Source organism: Helicoverpa zea, chromosome 31, assembly GCF_022581195.2.
Source record: "Helicoverpa zea isolate HzStark_Cry1AcR chromosome 31, ilHelZeax1.1, whole genome shotgun sequence".
Taxonomy (NCBI): domain Eukaryota; kingdom Metazoa; phylum Arthropoda; class Insecta; order Lepidoptera; family Noctuidae; genus Helicoverpa; species Helicoverpa zea.
In genome coordinates this window covers 8058726-8077531 of record NC_061482.1, presented here as the reverse complement: position 1 = coordinate 8077531, position 18806 = coordinate 8058726, and the positions used below count along the sequence as shown (strand labels likewise).

Genomic DNA, 18806 nt, shown 5'->3' with positions numbered 1-18806 from the left:
GCTCTCTAATAATTTCATTATAATAATAAAACGGAGTCAAACGTGTAAACGAGGGCACGTGATTATTGTGACCCTCTAACTACTGATTACTGTGACAGTTCGCGCTTTCAACCGTGAATATTTCGTATAATAATACGTTTATAGGTCATTATTTGTGAATTTTACCAAACAAAGTTAAATTATGTTAAACTATAAAAAATAGAGAAATTAATCGGTAATTATTTAAAGGGTAGTATTTAAACGCAAATCAAAAAATATCCTTTTTCTATGCAATAAGATTCCGAATTCCCATCAAAATTACTGATTGCACAGCAAAATATTCAACTCAAAATATCACTAAACACACTACAATTTATTTTCGCAGCGTACAGCGATTTTTCCTAAAGCAAAAGCTTTTTCATCAATGCACAGCTAATAATCTTAATGCACATTATACATGTTAACTCTTTTTCTTTTAAATATAGCTTCTATTTTATATTATTTACAGCAGTTTTTCAGAATGAAACAGCATTTTATTTGTCTCAGTCATCTTATTATTTATTAATTACGGCATAATGAGACCAGCAAAAAAATATAAAATTAAATACAAAATTGTAATTTATTGAATTATTAAAGCGCGTCTTGCTTTCGCGGGGCGTACACGTTTCCTTTTTTGCCCTAATAATAATAGGCAACATTTTTAGCTTCTGCAGCTGGCGCCACGTACTTGAGTCGGATCGCAAGTCCGATGATATGCTTGCATATACATACTATAGTTCTTTAAAAAAATAGGGCTGGTGCATTGTCAGTCATTGTCAGTATTTCCTTTTGGCATACATTTCATATAAGTAGTCATTAAAAGGCTACTACTATAATATCATATTTCAGAATGTTTATAGTCAGAATCATCTTTTGGCATAGTTTTGGAATTTTTATTTTCCTGTAAGAAGCATGCAAACAAGCCTGAAGCATGAAAGCAGGCATGCAGCATGTAACCAGGCATGCAACATGGAAGTAAGCATGCAACATGCAGCAAGCATCACTTCTGTCACGGCTCCGGCGCTTCGTGGCTCCGGCGGTCAAATGCGAGCTTATCGTCGCAGATGATTTTCACGCTCACCACCGCAGCTTCGGCTTACTGGCCGGCCGAGCCGGCCAGCCTCAACCGCGTTGGCGAGCGTTAAAATTACCTGCTCCTCAGCTCGCAGGCCGCCTCGCCCCTCCGCGCCTACGCGGTTTTGAATTGCACTCTAGGGGTAGGGCAGACAAGACTACGTGGAGTCGGTTTTGCAGCGATTTGTTTTCGTTACTAGCTTCAATTTTTAATACAATATTTTTTAATTGAACTCTATCTTACTCACTCGCGCCACTCTGCACTCCAGTGACGAAAAAGCGCGCGAAGCCGCGAACCTTTTTCAGTTAATTTGTTCTGTTTTTAGAAATAATGCAATGTGACAGGATTTTTTTGTTATAATAATCATTTAATTTGTCGAGCATGGCTTCTTGAAAATTAAGACAAATATGATGAACAGGTTTTGTTGTACTTACTGGTTAATATGCGACTGGGATAGTTATTTTGCTATGAAATATGGAAAATTTGCTGTGCAGTCAGTATTAATGCTATGTATGTAGTATTTTTGTACAAGAATAAATTTAAGTGTATTGCATTATAATAAAAAAAGCAATGTCATATTGATGTATAATTTCGAATTATCTGCAGTTTGAGTGTTGTTAAACATTTAGTTTATTTGTAGTGAACTAAGTTATTTGATGTAAAAAAGAATATAAATGATGAGTATTAATTGATAGGCGATTATTTATTTGATATGCAATTTATAATATCCCTTATTTAAAGTCTAACATTCAATCTCATGAAACGGTTTCGTTACTACGCATAGAGAAAGATTTACTATAATAAAGGATCCTATACACGTGCTGCCGAAAAGTCACAATACTGCAACAATAGAACCCGTTGCGTACTGCTCTATAGCCGATAGTCATGATAGTTTATTTATAAAACGATGAGTTACAAGCATTGCCCAAAAACTGCTCAGCGGGCACAATAAACATTATGGGCACATTCATTAATAGCTGACCGCTGACAAACGGTGCCTCTGCCGCCCCCTCCTCTTTACCCCATCACCCCCACAAACCCCTGTCTACCCTCCCATATTCCTCCTACCATCTCCCTGTCTCCCCATTTGGCCAGGTGTAAAACTGCCCGGTCACGGAAAGACAGACATGCGATGCGGCTAATATGTTTTTATTATTAAAAACTATACGTATTGCTCATCCCTCGGGCGGACGAGGGGATCAAGCATGAATATTTATACGGTGATTTGTTAATAGTCCGACATCACCGTATTGTCATGGTGCGTTACTTACACAGTAAACAAAAAATGCACTAGAACATTTGAACAGATCCCAAGCGAAAATAAAAATAGTACCTTTTTGTTTGTAAAGGTTGCCATATGATTCAAGAGCTTTCTCGAAGAATTCCCTTAGTAATAACAAGAAAGCTAAGTGGCATGAGTAATGCAGGAAAACGTGTACCGAGTAATGTCAACTTTAGTGTCGTCCTAATGTGTGGAGCTGTGCGTTATCTGTGCCAGAGCTCCCGCTTGCTCCACCGCAGAATCTGATTAGGAACTGATTGTATGAAAGATAGGCTACAACGCGCGTCAGGTACGCAGCCAGCTTGTGCAACACACCTATAAACATTGTGTTCAGTACATGCTGTCGTGGGAATCAAATTTTCATTAAGTTAGCAGTCACATGTAATATGACTTTACCTGCTTGTTGGCTGCAAATATTGCGACGTGCTTCACTGCTTTCGCAACATTAAGAAATGTTCAAGGAAGGAAATGAAAGTATGCAGGAAATACTTTGACTCTAACATTATTTAGATGGATATTTTTATGTGCAAACGAGGTAGGTATGTGGTTTATATAGCGACATATATTATTTAATACTAGTTTATAATAGTAATGTGGTTTTTACATGAAATGGCACGCGCTGTCGGCGCGCGTACCCACTCGGTCGGGTAACACGCGCTCCGCGAACACTGGCGGTTTTTACACGCATAATGTATGTTAGTACTCACATTCCTTTTATGGTTGCTTACATGTATGTTCTCACTTTTGTAGCTACTTCTAAGAAGTTAGTGTTACTTAGGAACCTACTTCTTTCTTTTTAAAAAAAAGGACGTTCAACGCTTCGCTGTAGCGGTTGAATAAATACCTACTATTAAAGAAATTGAATACCGATTATAAAAACACACTTTGTTTTTCAATTGCTTGTTATTTAACAAAAAATAATGATTCATGACACATTTCTTATACAGTTCCAAGCCCCAAAATCTATTTTACTAAGGTATATTTTCTAGGCATAAGTAAAGTAACACTACTGGTTTAAGTTTTATATAGATCGCTCATAAAAACAGCATGTACAAGGTTTATTTGGTATCGGAAGCCCTTAGCAGGGCCCCGATCCCCACAGTCAGGTAAAATGATGGGAACTGCAAACATTACTCAAATTACACATTTTTTATTCTTCTATGCTCCGCTGGGAGGCACGTGTTGCTTTTTAAACAAACTGAGTATCCAGATCCCCCTTACTAACATAAATTCATATACCTATTTCGGCAATGCGGAGTATGAATTCACTATATTCAAGACGAAAGTTCGTGTAAGTATATCTACAATTCGCTTTGAATTAACTTTGATGCCAATAAAAATGACTAACTGTATGGTACATGTATTTATTAACTTTGTATTCGTGTTGTAATATTTTGATTGCCTGTCCTAATTATCAAGATTTCCTATTTATTATTTGTTACTATACTATAATGTAGATAATGTATTTAAATCTTAGTTTCCCTCTGGCTTATGTGAACTATAAAAGCTTCCAAAAAATCTTTAATGACATTAAAACTGGCACTGGATCGAATGAATGGTAGAATTTTATTAAAATGTATTCTAAGCTAGTGTGGTCCCCACTCCGGTGGGCGGTTCTTATCGATCCGCCTAACGCCGCCCGCCCCAGTCCGCCCAACCGATAAATACGACTCCCGACTCCGAGGCAATGTGAGCTCACTGCCTATAAAATGTTATTACTATTAGTTATTGTCGTCATAAGTTTTAGGGGTACCTAGTGAATGATAAAAAGCCACACTTTGAACGCTACAGTTGAAACTAAGTTCTAATTTTCCTGAAACACATGACATAATAGTTTTTTAGCGGTCCTCAACAAAATGGCACTACGTTGTTGTTATCAAGATACCAGGGCAATGTTGTCACAATTACGTCTTATTTCGACTTGGAGCTTTTTCTTTTTTTTTACAGTGTTTTCAGGAAAACTTATGGGGCAACGTAACGTATATCTATTTATATTTATTCCCGAGGTATCAGTTTTACGTTATGTAAAGTTCGTCTTTTCTATGGATTGCATGCAAGTTGGCACCATCAATCGTTGTTTTATAAAGTCGGAAGTACCTAGCCACCAGATGTGCACATTCTGTGATCCCCAGCTTCATCGTGGCGAGGTTACAAAAATAACAATAAGTATCGTCACTTGGTGAATTATGCCCATTACCTACATCAGAGCCCAATATACAGTTAGCCAACCACTTTTGTTTGTAATATAGACTTTACGACTTTGCATTAAGCGTCTGTGATGTGTATTTTAATTGTTTTACATAGTATTGTGTGCGTATGGAAGAATGAACTGTCGTGGGCGTAAGTTGAATTATGGAAATAGAGCGATGACAGTCGACGAGCCGCACTGTTCAAACAATGCCATAACGGTATGAGACGGCAATTTCAATTCTTTTCATACGAGGATACATATTGAAAAGGTCATATTGTCTATTCGGGGGTAGTTGAGGTGAGCCCGCCGCACCGAATATGCGAGCTTGATTACACGGAGGTACCTCTAAATCCAATAAAAATGTTTTCAATTAAAATACTTGCCAAAGTAAAAGCACGGCCATTGAAAACAGGTTTATTATAATAACGATTAGATCATCAAAACTGCCAATGAATAAGTTCGGTGAAACGGATCAAATAGTAGATTGTCATAATATGCGTTCCCTAATTAGCACACGCTCCCGGGGGGACGGCAGGAAGGTTCGTGAGTACTACCTATATACACAAAGTGCTTTGCCCTCCTCTGACCTCTGCCATTGCCTGTTAATTTAGATCGAAAATTTTTATTCAGGACGGTTTAAAAAATTGACCTCTTATAACAAAATCTGCAACGAGTACTCTCGGATCTCTCCCTCGGAGCTTGTTAATATAGTATATTTTATTTTCAATAAAAAGCTTTTTGATGTTGCAACGCGTTTTATGTTTTAAATATTTTATTCGAAGTTCATTTGTTAGAAACTAGTTTTGCTATCACTTTTATAGATATCAGGTTGACTTGGTATACTTACTAATTATTATTTTTGGATCTATTCTACTTTCATTTTTGATATTACATTGGCGTGGTAACTGGTGTCGATAGTTTTCGTTTTTACTGCATTTTTAATCAAACTTAAAATTTAAGGTGTTTTACACTTATGTATTTTACACGCTATGAAGTTATCTTTTATGGAGTACTCAGGTAGACGTCCATGTAGGAGAAAATATATTTGCTTTCGCTAATAGCTGTTCCAAAGGCAGGAAAAGCGTATTACATTATTTACACAAACACTAAAATTGAATACCTGGTAATTTCTTGCAATACTATCCGCCAAACAACTTATACGAAAAGGTTAAACTTATATATTAAATATTGCATATAAAAAAAACACTAGCTAGGTAAGTGTACCTACTAAATTATAACTTAGCCAAAAATCCAAAGATACTTAATTTTGGACATACTGGTTGCCTTCTATCTGCTGGTAAACATTAGGACACTTTATTGAAATCCAGGAATTATTGACTTCGTACGCAGGGCACGAGCGGATTTGTAGGAAACAGCACTTAGTGCTTACAGGTGGGTAATGCTTTCGTGATAATATGATTTTCCCTGACAGTTCAATTTTTTCGCCTGTTTCAAAACCGGTAATTCCTATTTCAATTTCTTCAACAACTAAGTCGATATCATAAAATTTAGCTAGGACATAATACTTTTAAATTATGAACTGTCAAGGACATATCATCTTACAGGGAAAGAAGAATGTTGCTTAGAGGAAGATGAGGCACGCAGGAGGCCGTACGCTACAGTCGCATAGAGCGCTCAGTGCGTCGCGTCGTACAAAACAACATAATGGCGTGTAATTTCCTACGTGACGTCAGCGCGTCCGTCATTGGTCGGCGAACGCGTAGCACGTGCACACCGTCGCGACGCTCAACCATTCTATTCATGATCAAACTTATTATCTCCACAGGCACCAATCACAACACGAGATTTTTTACACACTTCCTATCTATTGCCATTCCATTTCATTATACCTATTGCACAAATACTCATGCACTTTCTCACCATTCGTCAAAGATATACAACAGATAACATTATTTATGTACATGTTTAATTGATAGGAAATATTAATGTAAGTGGTTGTACATAAAATATGTTGGTGATAAGTCAATGATAGTGTGTACCTTTATGGATTTAATAATACGAATAGGTGCCTGCCTTCATTTTTAGCCAGTCATACGCAGTAGATAGTATCAGCCTAACAGCTGATATAAACCTAAATTATTTATTCATATTATAAAAGTATATATTAAGTGATAGAGGTATCGACGACCGATACGAAGAGATTTAGTCCGCTCCCGCACTTCGGTTATAATCAAATTGCCTATTGCCTAATTGGTGCGCGATAAAATATCTATATATTTTTTTCGGAATAGAGACAAGTAAAAGTAAGTACAGGTACTAGGTAGATGGCATACAGTGCCACAAACGATGTTATCTCATATTTTTGCGAATTATATTTTGCCACTTGCCAGTTTACTGGACGACTTATGTATATATGAGTCCCATGGGCGACGAACCACTAGAAAGCACCTCAAAAATGGACATTAGTTAACAAGGTTTGATAAAAGTTGGCGATTTCCGATGCGCCATTTCACTATCTTGGTGATAGAAAACCATGGGATGGATTTTCCACTGGAGAGATCCCGAAATCCCTGGGTGTCCATAACAAACCAACATTTCTTTTGAACTTATCTTTTATAAGCAGGTAAATCCTAACATGAACAATGAAATGAACTATGAATATAAGCGACCTCAGTAAACTTTAGGAGTTGACTGGCGCTGGGCCACTTGCCACATTCAGCGGTCGAAATAAATAACAACAACAATCTATTAGATTTGAGATATAATCTGGTGCAAGTGCGTGTTTCATCACTGGCCGGTGCAAATCCGCGGGAGGTTCTTTCATTTCACAATAGCTGTCTGTTCGGTATAAGCCGACTGATTTAGCTGGCTTCGTAAATGAGCTAAACCGAAGCGAATACGGTGCCGGCGAACCGCCCAACGCATAGAATAAAACTTACTTTGCACACAGATATGTCGCAGCTTTTACAGATCGTTCCAAATAAAAGCTACAAAATGTTTTAAAATCCAGTCCGCTATGAAAATTTTGAGAATGAAAAAAATACTCTTTGATGATTACTTAATTCCATTATTTTGTGCAAAATACTCATGAGAAGGTTCTTTCTGTAACTGTAAAAAATATAAGTTTTTCAATGAAGGCATTTTTTTCACAAATGTTCTAATTTACTTAGAACGGAACAACTTGAAAGATTGAGATAATCAGGTCACTAATAAAAAATACAATAAAAAGTTTGTATCTAATTCTAGTCATGAGACTTGTTTAAAACACAACCCGCTAAAAAGTATCTAGTGAAAAGAACTTAATATGTAACGCTTGTGTATGAAAGCTGTGAGATGGCTAGAGGTGTTCTGTGGCAGTATAGTCTATGTGTTGTTGCTCAAGCTCGTCTAGTCGCGGTGGAGGAGCCACTGCGCAATCGTTCGATCCGCAAAGGTCATGGAAGGAATTCGCGCGGTCCGGCGCACTTGCGACACCACGCTGTTCCAAAGAGGTTCCGATCGCTGCCGACCGGGCTCACCGATTGCTTTAACTCTATTTCACCTATTCGCCAATAAAAACGAATCGAATTACCGACCATGCACGAATTCCGTTCTATTTTACAGTAAAAAGTAACAACGCTTCAAACATTACCTATCTCGACGTATACTTAGTAGATAAGTATAGTAAGTTAAAACATTCATAAACAATAGAAAAGGAAACAGATAATACAGTAAAACTTATCAATATTTACATATTCAATCAAGGTGTGAACTAATAGGAACTTACTACACACCATTTACCTAGTAAGCTAAATTATCTATGTATGTAATGAGTAGAGGATATCTACTTACGAAATCTACGTACATTTAAAATTATTAGATGATTTCAAACAAAGAAGAACCTTTTCTTAATAAGTATTTACAAAATGGTAAAAATGCAAACGGAGTTATTTTAGAGAAACTGCGAAAATCCTTGAAAAATGAAGGAAGTTGTCACGTGCCACTGTATGGCTGATGCTTTTTCTTGAAAATGAGAAACGTATTCAACTTTTATAGATTCTTACATCAACGCATTAGCACCATGAAACTATTTATCAATCGAGCAAATCCTTCTCTTGTAAGTAAAGATTGTGAAAGTGTCTTTTCCTCAAGGCATTGTTAATAAACTGCTTTTACCACGAGATCTATTACATGCCACTATTCCATAAGAATTGGTCGTCTTTTATAGAACTTATTACACGAATAGTCTGAAACAATTATTGTAATTCAAGTACCGCCGGAATAAACCTTTCTAGGAACTTTCAAGGAACTGGTCCGTCACTGCTCAAAGTTGAGGAACAGCTCGGCTCAACAGCGCAGGTGTACGCGCACATAGCTAGCGTTATCTATAGCACTTGCATTTTACTCCACACCACACTCAACAATCACTAGGTATACAAGTTTTACGGTAACTGCATTCATTTTATTGTCTCTCGTAAACGACGTAGGTACCGTAATTTAAGGTAGGTACTTATAGTAAAAGATGTTGAGAGATTAAAAACTTTCTAAGTGAGATCGCGTCTTATTAAATAACTTCCTTGGCTTTCCCTGTTTCGGTTTCTGAAAGAATAATGGTTCAGTTTTTATCCGTGCCATTTGATTTCATTTCAACGCTAGCTAATTCTCATCCCAAAATGTATATGTATGAAATGATCCGATATGAAAGCTCTTGCTCGTCACCTGCGCGTGAGCGTGGGCCCACCGCCATTGTATGCTAATATCGCACGGCGCGCCGCCCGGTGCGAGCGCTCCAATGCTTGCCCATCGACTACGGAGAAATTGTACAAAATTGTGTAAATACATAATGTTAATCGGAACTTTAACCCTCTTAAGTATGATTGATGTAGCCAATCACTCTCTGGAAACATGAAACTAACTTTTCATTTTTATAGATAAAATCATTGTTGACTAGCAGAATTATCAGTAGATCACTCGAGTAAACAAGTAAAAATGTCCAATTATTATGTAGCCAGTTCAGTGTCATTATTACAAAGACAAAAAAAAACTGAAGCATGGGTGAATGTGTGTTGAATGTTATATTTTAGGTAGGTTGTGGGAAAAGCACTAAACCTTACGATGTTATGACTCACAGAGAAACTGATTTTCTCTGAAATCTCTCCTGCAATAATTTTAATGTTTGATTAACGCGACAGTATACCATTTGGCAACAAGGCACTGTGACATTCCAACGTGATAATGTGTTACAGGTATAAAGACGTTTATAAATTCATAAGTTTATCGCTCTTAAAGCTACAGGGACTTCTTTGTAGTCAAAAGCTTTACACATTAAATCAAGAGGACTTTCTAATGTATTATTAGCATTTGAATGGGATTTTCATAATACTGCTTCGATAAAGATCTGCAAATCACCAAACATTGTGTGTTTGTTTTGTTGCAGACATCTGAGCTAGAGTCGCTGCTGTGTAAGCAGGAGGGCGCCTCACTCGCGCCCGCCCACATGGACCTTTTCGACGGCGGAACCTCTTCACGCGACGATGCATTCCTCCGGCCCGCACTGTGGGAGGACATCGCGTCCTCCATCAGGAACATCGACCCAGAGAACGCGAACATGCTCGCGCCCCTCGGCTCCACGCACGTCAAGCTCGAAGCTGACGACGCACTACTGGAAGAGTGCGCCACCCCGCTACTCAGTCCCCTCGAGATCAAGACGGAGAGGCTGTGCGCGCCGCCCACGTACGCGCACCCGCAGCCGCCGCAGCATCAGCCGCAGCACCAGCCGAACACCTCCTTCGCCAAGTATCCCCCCTCGCGGCTCGTCTACATGTCCCCGCTGACGCCGCCCAGCTCGGAGCAGGGCAGTCCCGGGAACACCATGCAGGTAACACGCCACTCGAGTGAGCTAGCGTTGCTTGCGTACGCGACAGATGGTACCATCTATTGCTAAGCGATATCTGTTTATGACTTGTATTCAATTGCAGTAGAGTTATGAATGACAAGAGCAGTCGGATGTTATTTGTTGTAACAGTTGCAATCAGCACGGTGGTAAGGCCCGCACAGTGTATGTTAATTATGTTGATTTGATATGTGCCGATTGGAGACATTGGCTAGTATGTATGAGTGCAGCAACATGTGTTGTGTTATTCACAGGGAGCAGGCCGACGCACGCCGCCGCCTCCCTACCACCCGCCGCCGCTGCTGCGGGCGCCGCACGTGCCGCCGCATCCCGGCCCGCACCCGCACCACCATCCCCAGGTGACTACCACAACATCAAATCATGCTGAGTGTGATGCTCATTTGTTAAAATAAATAATTTGAAGAAATTGAAAGTGACACCAAAGCTCCAACATAACCCTTGGAATCTGAAAGATTACGGACAGGTAGCAAATCATAAATGAATAAAGTAGTTTGTTCCGATGCAGGCGATGTCGCAGGGCGTGCAGCTGCCGGCGCCGGCGCCGCAGCCGGCGGGCCCGCACGCGCCGCCGCCGCACGCGCGCCTGGCGCACCCGCCGCACGTCAAGTACAACCGCCGGAACAATCCCGAGCTCGAGAAGAGGAGGGTCCACCACTGCGACTTCATAGGTACCTTATATTCAGAATACCTGACGGTCAGGTCACCAGCCACCAACTGGTTAACCAGCTACTTCTCTTAAATCTCTGTGACAGTCTTAGAGTTGCATAACCTACCCACTGAGCAGATACGTTTTAACTCATCAAATCTGTTAATCTCCTCAGTACTCAATTATGCTTCTTAAAACGCATCAAGTGATAACGATGCACCGGCTCCCGCTGTTTCACCTATTTTCCGAAATGGTTCCTCATTCTCACAGTCGTATGAAAAGTATATATCCATTCCATACCTATGTACATCCAGTTTTGACGTGAAACCTCTCTCGTACTGGCCAGTGCTGTTAGTCTGCTTGAACTGAAGTATGGTACGAACACGCCATCACACGAAAAGTTGCAGTGCTCAAGGCGGTCCTGACTGCATCCTGTTACATCTATTGACATTCACGCAAATAATGACAACAATAACAAATATTTTATGAACTAATTTTTTCCTCATATTACTTTCTTCTATTGTGTTATTAGTATCCTCCATCTCTGTTTTTTGCGCATCTTTAGGCACCGATTTATCTTATCACCCATATTTCAGAATACATTATTCACATGCACTAATATTCTGCTTACCCGAGAGAGTCAAAACTATGCTACGCCAAAACGGAATGTTTTTAACGATGCCCGATTTGTTACAGGATGTACCAAGGTCTACACGAAGAGTTCGCATCTAAAAGCACACCAGAGAATACATACAGGTATTGATTTACTTTTAAGTTATGTAGCCACTGCGAATACTTGCCCAAATAATGTGGCATTGCGAATTTACTCAGTACGTCAACATGTAAGTGTTAATGAAGTCAAACATTTTAATTTAACCGACAGTCTCCATGATACTTACGCGGACTACTCGAGCCAAGCGAAAGTAACAGATGTAACTAATGACAACAATGTACCTCAGTACCTACTGTGATACAACTTACATCGTGCCTAACGTATAAGTTTCACCACAGTGCCCATATTGTCACTTGTCCAGTTTATTTAGCACGTATTTCTTACCTAAATAACGAACTTTCTTAAACTTGGACCTAAGCATAGGCTGGTCAAACAATCAATTCTCGGACACGTGGTAAAGTTCATTGACGTTGAACTGAAATTATGAAAGTCAACAAAGCTTGCCGATTAGGCAAATTACCTTCGGCCGGTTTCTGGAAATAGCTTGAGACGTGAGTCGGTGTTATGACAGGATTACAGTAGCGGTACTGTATCGATAACATGAGCATGTCACTGCATGAATCTTACATGATCTACGGTCGCTTTTATACAGTGTCCTCCATTTTCGGAAACGCTCATTATAAATGTTAAATATCAATATGTTGAACAACAAACAAAAATAGTATTCAATGCTGGAAGTACATTAACTAAATAGATTATCAATATGACACACAAAAAATATCAGTCTAAACTTCATAAGGTACCTACTACCCTCGTATTGTCTGAGCTCAAGATTCGTGAGGTAGTCGAGGAACTTCCTGACCGAAGCTGACGACTTATTAGCCTGGCCAGCAACATCGCGAAGCTGCACGCTATTACCGTAGGTTGTGGTCTGATTGTATTTAATACCTCGTTGATAGTGAACTGGCGATGTGTAGTGGGCAGCAGCAACTGTAGAGGTGGGCGTTGTATGTCGGCAGGTGAGAAGCCGTACACGTGTCAGTGGCCGGAGTGCGAGTGGCGGTTCGCGCGCTCGGACGAGCTGACGCGCCACTACCGCAAGCACACGGGTGCCAAGCCCTTCAAGTGCGCCGTTTGCGAGCGCTCGTTCGCGCGCTCCGACCACCTCGCGCTGCACATGAAGCGCCACCTACCCAAGACGTCCAAATGACACGCGAGGCGGGGCGGCGACCAGCCGCCCGCCACGCACACTTCACAGGTATATCTCGCTTATATTACTCTGGCGGTTCCACCCGCGTCCCAGGGACAACATATTCATTTCATATGACTTATTAGCCCATATTCAGTGCAGAAAGTGTAGCTTCCTATCAGTGAACGAATTATTGAAATCGTTTCTGTCGTTCTGGAGCCTATTCGATTCAATTAAGCAATCAAATCTTTCCTCTGTATGCATTAAGTAATCGCTGATACTTCACACTTGTCTGTTCCTCTTAATTGTCCTCCATACTCTCTTCTTACTCATGTCATCAATCAGGCAATCACCATAGTTTCTTTGGTTTACCTCTCCCTGTCCATCCATGCAAATTCATATTTTATACACTTTTAGTGAAATGTGTTTCATCCTGCCTCATGGCCTCACCACGAGAAAAGGTGGCCTCTCATTTTTTCTGTCACTAACGCTAAGTACTTTACTATTTTCAAACTCCCTGTCATTCTTCATTTTGTTCACTCTTGTTTCCCCACACATCCATCTAAACCCCTCTTATTGCTCCCTCTTTTTCAACACCAACACTGATTCATACAGAACGACTGGTGCATTTTAAACTTAATACGCCTTTGGTAGAGTTTGCTTAAAAAAAACTGTTCTATTCTTTGACTTGTGAGTGTTTGTTTGTAACATAATGTTTTGTACTTTCCAGGAGGAGTGCAGTGAGAGCATCTTCCTGGAGTGTGACCTGGACGCCACCCTGATGGACACGTTCTACGGCGTGCTGTGACCGCCGCCGACACGCTTACTGTATATTTTGTAAAAGCGAACACAAACATCACCAGTGTTACATTCAACGACTACCAAGTTCCCAGTGAATGTAGAAAAATCTCTCAAAAATATTTACTTAATAAATGGTACTTAATTTGAGCAAGTAATTAAGTACCGCGTAAACCATCAATTAACCATACGATTCTCACGTCATAAAGTCACAATACGTACAACACAACAGCATTACCAAGGAAATCGCTTTACATAATATATACCTTTTAATTGTAAATGACTCGATTAGTCATGATACAGATCCCAAAACACCCGTATATTATAGATAACTATATGATGTAAATTAAAAATTACAAATATTTTAATGGGGCAGGTTTTGCGACACCATTGCTACACTGTGCTGTTTAATTATATTCAGGTGCAGAAGTGAATTGTAAAAAATAAGTCATAATATGAATCCTCTACACTGAAGCCAATAGTGTCACACGTTAAGAGATATAGCACTTAATTCTCAAATCAATTCGGAAAGGCGTCGTCACTGTATCAACTCGAGTCGTTTGGATTTAGTAGCACTTTCACACTGGCGGATATTTGTCGCGAGTAGCAGAACCGAGCACCTCGGAATGTGTTACAAGTGTATAATCACTGTAGCGAAAAACGGTTTTAAACTTCATCTAAAACCAGTAACTGACAATTTTTGTTGAACATCCGTAGGTGTGCAAACTCTATAACACCACTAACAAAGTTTTCGCTCGGTTCGTTTATACGATGTAACTCGGTTTATCCCTAGTGCTGAAAACCCGCGAGTATGAAAAGGCTGTAACTATCGGCTGCCATGCACGTCATCGATGATTTGAGTCTGACATAATCTGGTTGCTATTGTTTTAGTTTCCTTATTAGCCCGGTCAAAATAGACATAAAAGTAGTGGTCAAATAACAAAAATTCCCACAAAGCTGATTTTTGGTGGAGAGCTAGATTTAAGAAATAAATAAAATACTAAAAGTCCCCATCGATCCCATCTGTGCGTCAAAAGTTATTCGAGGTCAAATGTCAAAATTTTAGGTTTTTTGTTTTTTTTTCGAAAACGGTAATTTTTATCAAAAAAGACATCAGACCAAAGTTGTAGATCTTTAAATTTTCTACAAAAATGGCATTAACAGTTTTCTCCTAAATCTTACCATTCCTGAGATATCGCGATCCAAAGAGTCACACTACACATGATATGCACATATAAGCCACGTATATACGACGGCTGCCTTTAAGTTGTGTCGTTTGAAATAAGTATAGACAATCTAATAGACAATCTAATACCATTTATTGTTTTTCAAAGAATTCTCCGCGATATTTAATGCACTTTTGCATGCATTAAACCCAGTTCTTGAAATATTTATTCCATTCTAAAGTGGGGGTAGTCAAATTGGCCGATTTGTATGAGTCAACAGCTGTGCTGAAACTGAAACGTTTACCACGAAGACTTTACTTAATTTTGGGGAATGTAAAACAATCGTAATGCCCACGGATCCATGTCACGGTATGTTACATGTTGGTCTGCGACAATTAACTGCCGCATAGCCTCGATATTATAGTGGGTCATATCGGGTTTTGAATTACCTTCACGTGGCCTGTCGCTAAGGCTAGATTGCCCACTTTTAAATCCTAAATATCAGCGTACTGCAGTCCTAAGGCATGGTTCTGCATCACTAAACACAGAACAAATTTTTTTAAACCGCTGAAATCGCGACAATCCGCTTTTAAAGTTGTAGAAAATTATCGCTCGCTAAATTTCCTTCGACATATCCATTTTTATCCAGAAGACTGGGGTTGGAAATTGATACATAATATCTGGACCCTATTAAAACTTTACTCCCACCTGCTCCAGAAAAACTCCTGACATTATTTTTTGCAATTGCAAAAATGATTGTAGTATCAAATCATCCTCCGAGCCCTTTTCTCAACTATGTTGGGGTCGGCTTCCAGTTTAACCGGATGTAACTAAGTACCAGTCCTTTACAAGGAGCGACTGCCCTATCTGACCCCCTTAACCCAGTTACCCGGGCAACCCAATACCCCTTGGTTAGACTGGTGTCAGACTTACTGGCTTCTGGCTACCCATAACGACTGCCAAGAATGTTCAATGACAGCCAGAACCTACAGTTTAACGTGCCATCAGAAACACAGTCATTGGTGTCCAAGATATGCTTAGAAAGTACATACAAACTTAGAAAAGTTGCATTGGTACTTGTCTGACCTGGAATCGAACCCACTCGTAGTTGAGAGGTTGGTTCTTTACCCACTAGGCCACCACGAGTTTTTGTATGAATCTGATAAATCTAAAACAATCACAATAATAGTTAACCCAATAGTTAATATCAATAATGACATCATATTAGAACTTGACGGCAATTATTCCCTTAAACTATCCTAAAATTGTCATGACAGTTAGTGGAGTAGGCCTACAGGGGAAACCACGATAAAAAAACACGCGCAGAGTACACTACCTCACAGGTGGCGTGGAAATGTGTGCATGTCATGTATGGAATATACTTTGAAGCGCGATATCTCAGGAATGGTAACATTTAGGAGAAAACTGTTAGTGCCATTTTTGTAGAAAATTTTATAATCTACAATTTTAGTCTGATGTATTTTTTTGATAAAACTTACCGTTTTCGAAAAAAAAAAACAAAAAACCTAAAATGTTGACATTTGACGTCGAATAACTTTTGACGCACACATGGGATCGATGGGGACTTTTAGTATTTTATTCGTAATGATCAAATCTAGCTCTCCACCAAAAACCAGCTTTCCAGGAATTTTTGTTATTTCAAATGTCTATTTTGACCGGGCTATATGGATTACAACTTAGTACTTAATCATTGATTAGTGTTCGGACCTTTGCCTTAAGTGTTTCGAAAAATATTATCTTCATTTTTATTTCACTCAGTAATTATTTTTTCTGTACATTGAAAATTATCTGTAATAGTCCATTGAGGCAATATTTTATCTTAAATCCGTTACAAATGTTAAGGAAAATATAAATTCCTCAAAAGTTGCTCACTACAACAGCAATGGTGTCCATAGAAACACCGTGAATTAAGAGCTCTAAGTATTCATTAGATATGATTAGTTAATTTATCGTAAGTTAATCAATAAGAGAGCAAGGAATATCCAAGATATTATCTTTTAATATTATTGTCGCGTAAATATCAGTAAGTAGGTGTATGTTAGTATTAATGTACGGACGTTTGTTTCAATAGTACGAGCTAAGTTTCAGTTACGCCTGGCAATAATATTCAGGAATAAAACCTTGCCTTATTAGGCTTAAAGCAACTATAAAATTTTAAATATCGGTAACGTACCTGCGTATTTTCAACAACCTCGTTCATACTCGTAAAAGGTATTTGTTAAAGGCAGAAGACGGCTCACGCACAACCTAAGGTCGTATTATTGAAACGTTCAAATTTTACACTTTCTAGTCTCGATTTATTAAAGTTTGTTTTTATTTTCACATTGTCATAATATCACCAACAGATTGCCAGACATTGTCCGGCAAAGAGAACCAACATGTTTCATCGTACAGACATGCGATAATATATATTTATTGTACTTTTTTATTATAATAACAGTTAAATATTATAGAAAATTAATGACGTAGCGAATAATATAATGTTAACTTATGTGTTACGAAGTGCTTTAGGCAATCTAGTGAGGAATGTCTGGAACCAGCCTTATTGCCTCCGTCCAGTTAGTGCGCGAGCCGCACGTTCACACTTTTATATCTATATCTTTAAATATTTACTATAAACGCAATTGCCATCTTAAATAGTCACTAGTATTTTGTGCTACTGTAAGTTATACTTACCTAATTACGTATTTTCAAATGTAGAATTTAATTAATATTAACGTCTAACATTTGCAGAGATACCTATAGTTTCATTTTAATATCGCTTCTTGCCTCTGTACTTATAGTTCGTATTGTATGAGCCCAGCCTGTAAATATTCATAACGTTTCTACCCTAACTTGAATGAAATGCTTTTATTACAATACAATGTATTCGCCGTTTACATTAATCCCTTCCTCGTAAGCTTTAGCATCAAAATTTAGCAAGAATACTGATAACTGCAAACGAACGCTAGAGTTCTAAAAGGTCTATGTTACGAGAAAAATTAGCTGCATGCTTTCGTAAATTCAGTAAAATTATTAATTTTCTTTTTCATATTCATGGAAAAAAACTGGGAAGCAATTTTGCAGTTTTCAGTAGTTCCCCAGTATGACCAAGATATTCTAAATGTACAAAATTATTACATCAGATGAGCTTGCAATCCGCGCGTGTACGCGACCCAGCCATAAGGAATGTAGACGCACTGTAATCTTGCCACTGTTTCTTGCATTTAGTTTTATGTGTACCTATCCTGCGCAAAGCCGCAAACTCTATTTCTGTGTAGATGAAAATGGAACCAAAAGGTATATTTTGTGCTATAATTTATTTTTTGACCATCAATCTTGTTGTGAACTCACAAAGCAGCCTGATTGTTGTGTGAGGGTGCGTCCACATCTGGCGAATGCGCCGCGAATGCGCAGCACGCGAGCCGATCGCGAGCTGTCCGCGAGCTGCGCGCGTGCATTTTTGTTCGTGCGCCGCTTCTGCGCCGCCCGCGCGCAGCTCGCGCGCGACCTAAGCGCCGCACGCGAGCAGCGCGAAGGCGGCGCGCGACGTCTGCCATCTTCGATAGTACTGAGCCAATATACGGAACTGTAAGGGCGAGAACTGATTGCGCGCAGATCGCGCGCCGCTCGCGCGCTCTATACGAGCCTTGCGTGAGTTGCGCTAAAGAGGCGCACCGAACTATTGCAGTGACTGCACGCGCGCAGCTCGCGGACAGCTCGCGATCGGCTCGCGTGCTGCGCATTCGCGGCGCATTCGCCAGATGTGGACGCACCCTAAGGATTACCTCTAGTCTGAAGTGTAGATGTTTCGCGAGGAACTATGTAAATAGACTAGAGAATGACTTCAACAGTCGTCACGCCTTTGAAACGTTACAAAATTAAATGAGGCCTTAAATTTAATGACTTAATTT

The 18806-nt window shown here is 39.4% G+C and overlaps 1 protein-coding gene across 1 annotated transcript in view; it reads left to right on the top strand.

Moving 5' to 3' along the window:
• The window catches only part of LOC124645050 (dendritic arbor reduction protein 1-like), a 58688-nt gene extending 43938 nt beyond the window's left edge, over positions 1–14750 (top strand). The window contains 6 exon segments of the mRNA XM_047184784.1: positions 9944–10384; positions 10654–10789; positions 10873–11088; positions 11763–11822; positions 12759–12997; positions 13659–14750. Coding sequence (XP_047040740.1) covers positions 9944–10384; positions 10654–10789; positions 10873–11088; positions 11763–11822; positions 12759–12949 — 1044 coding nt within the window. The 3' untranslated portion in view covers positions 12950–12997; positions 13659–14750.
• The last annotated feature ends 4056 nt before the right edge of the window (positions 14751–18806 follow it).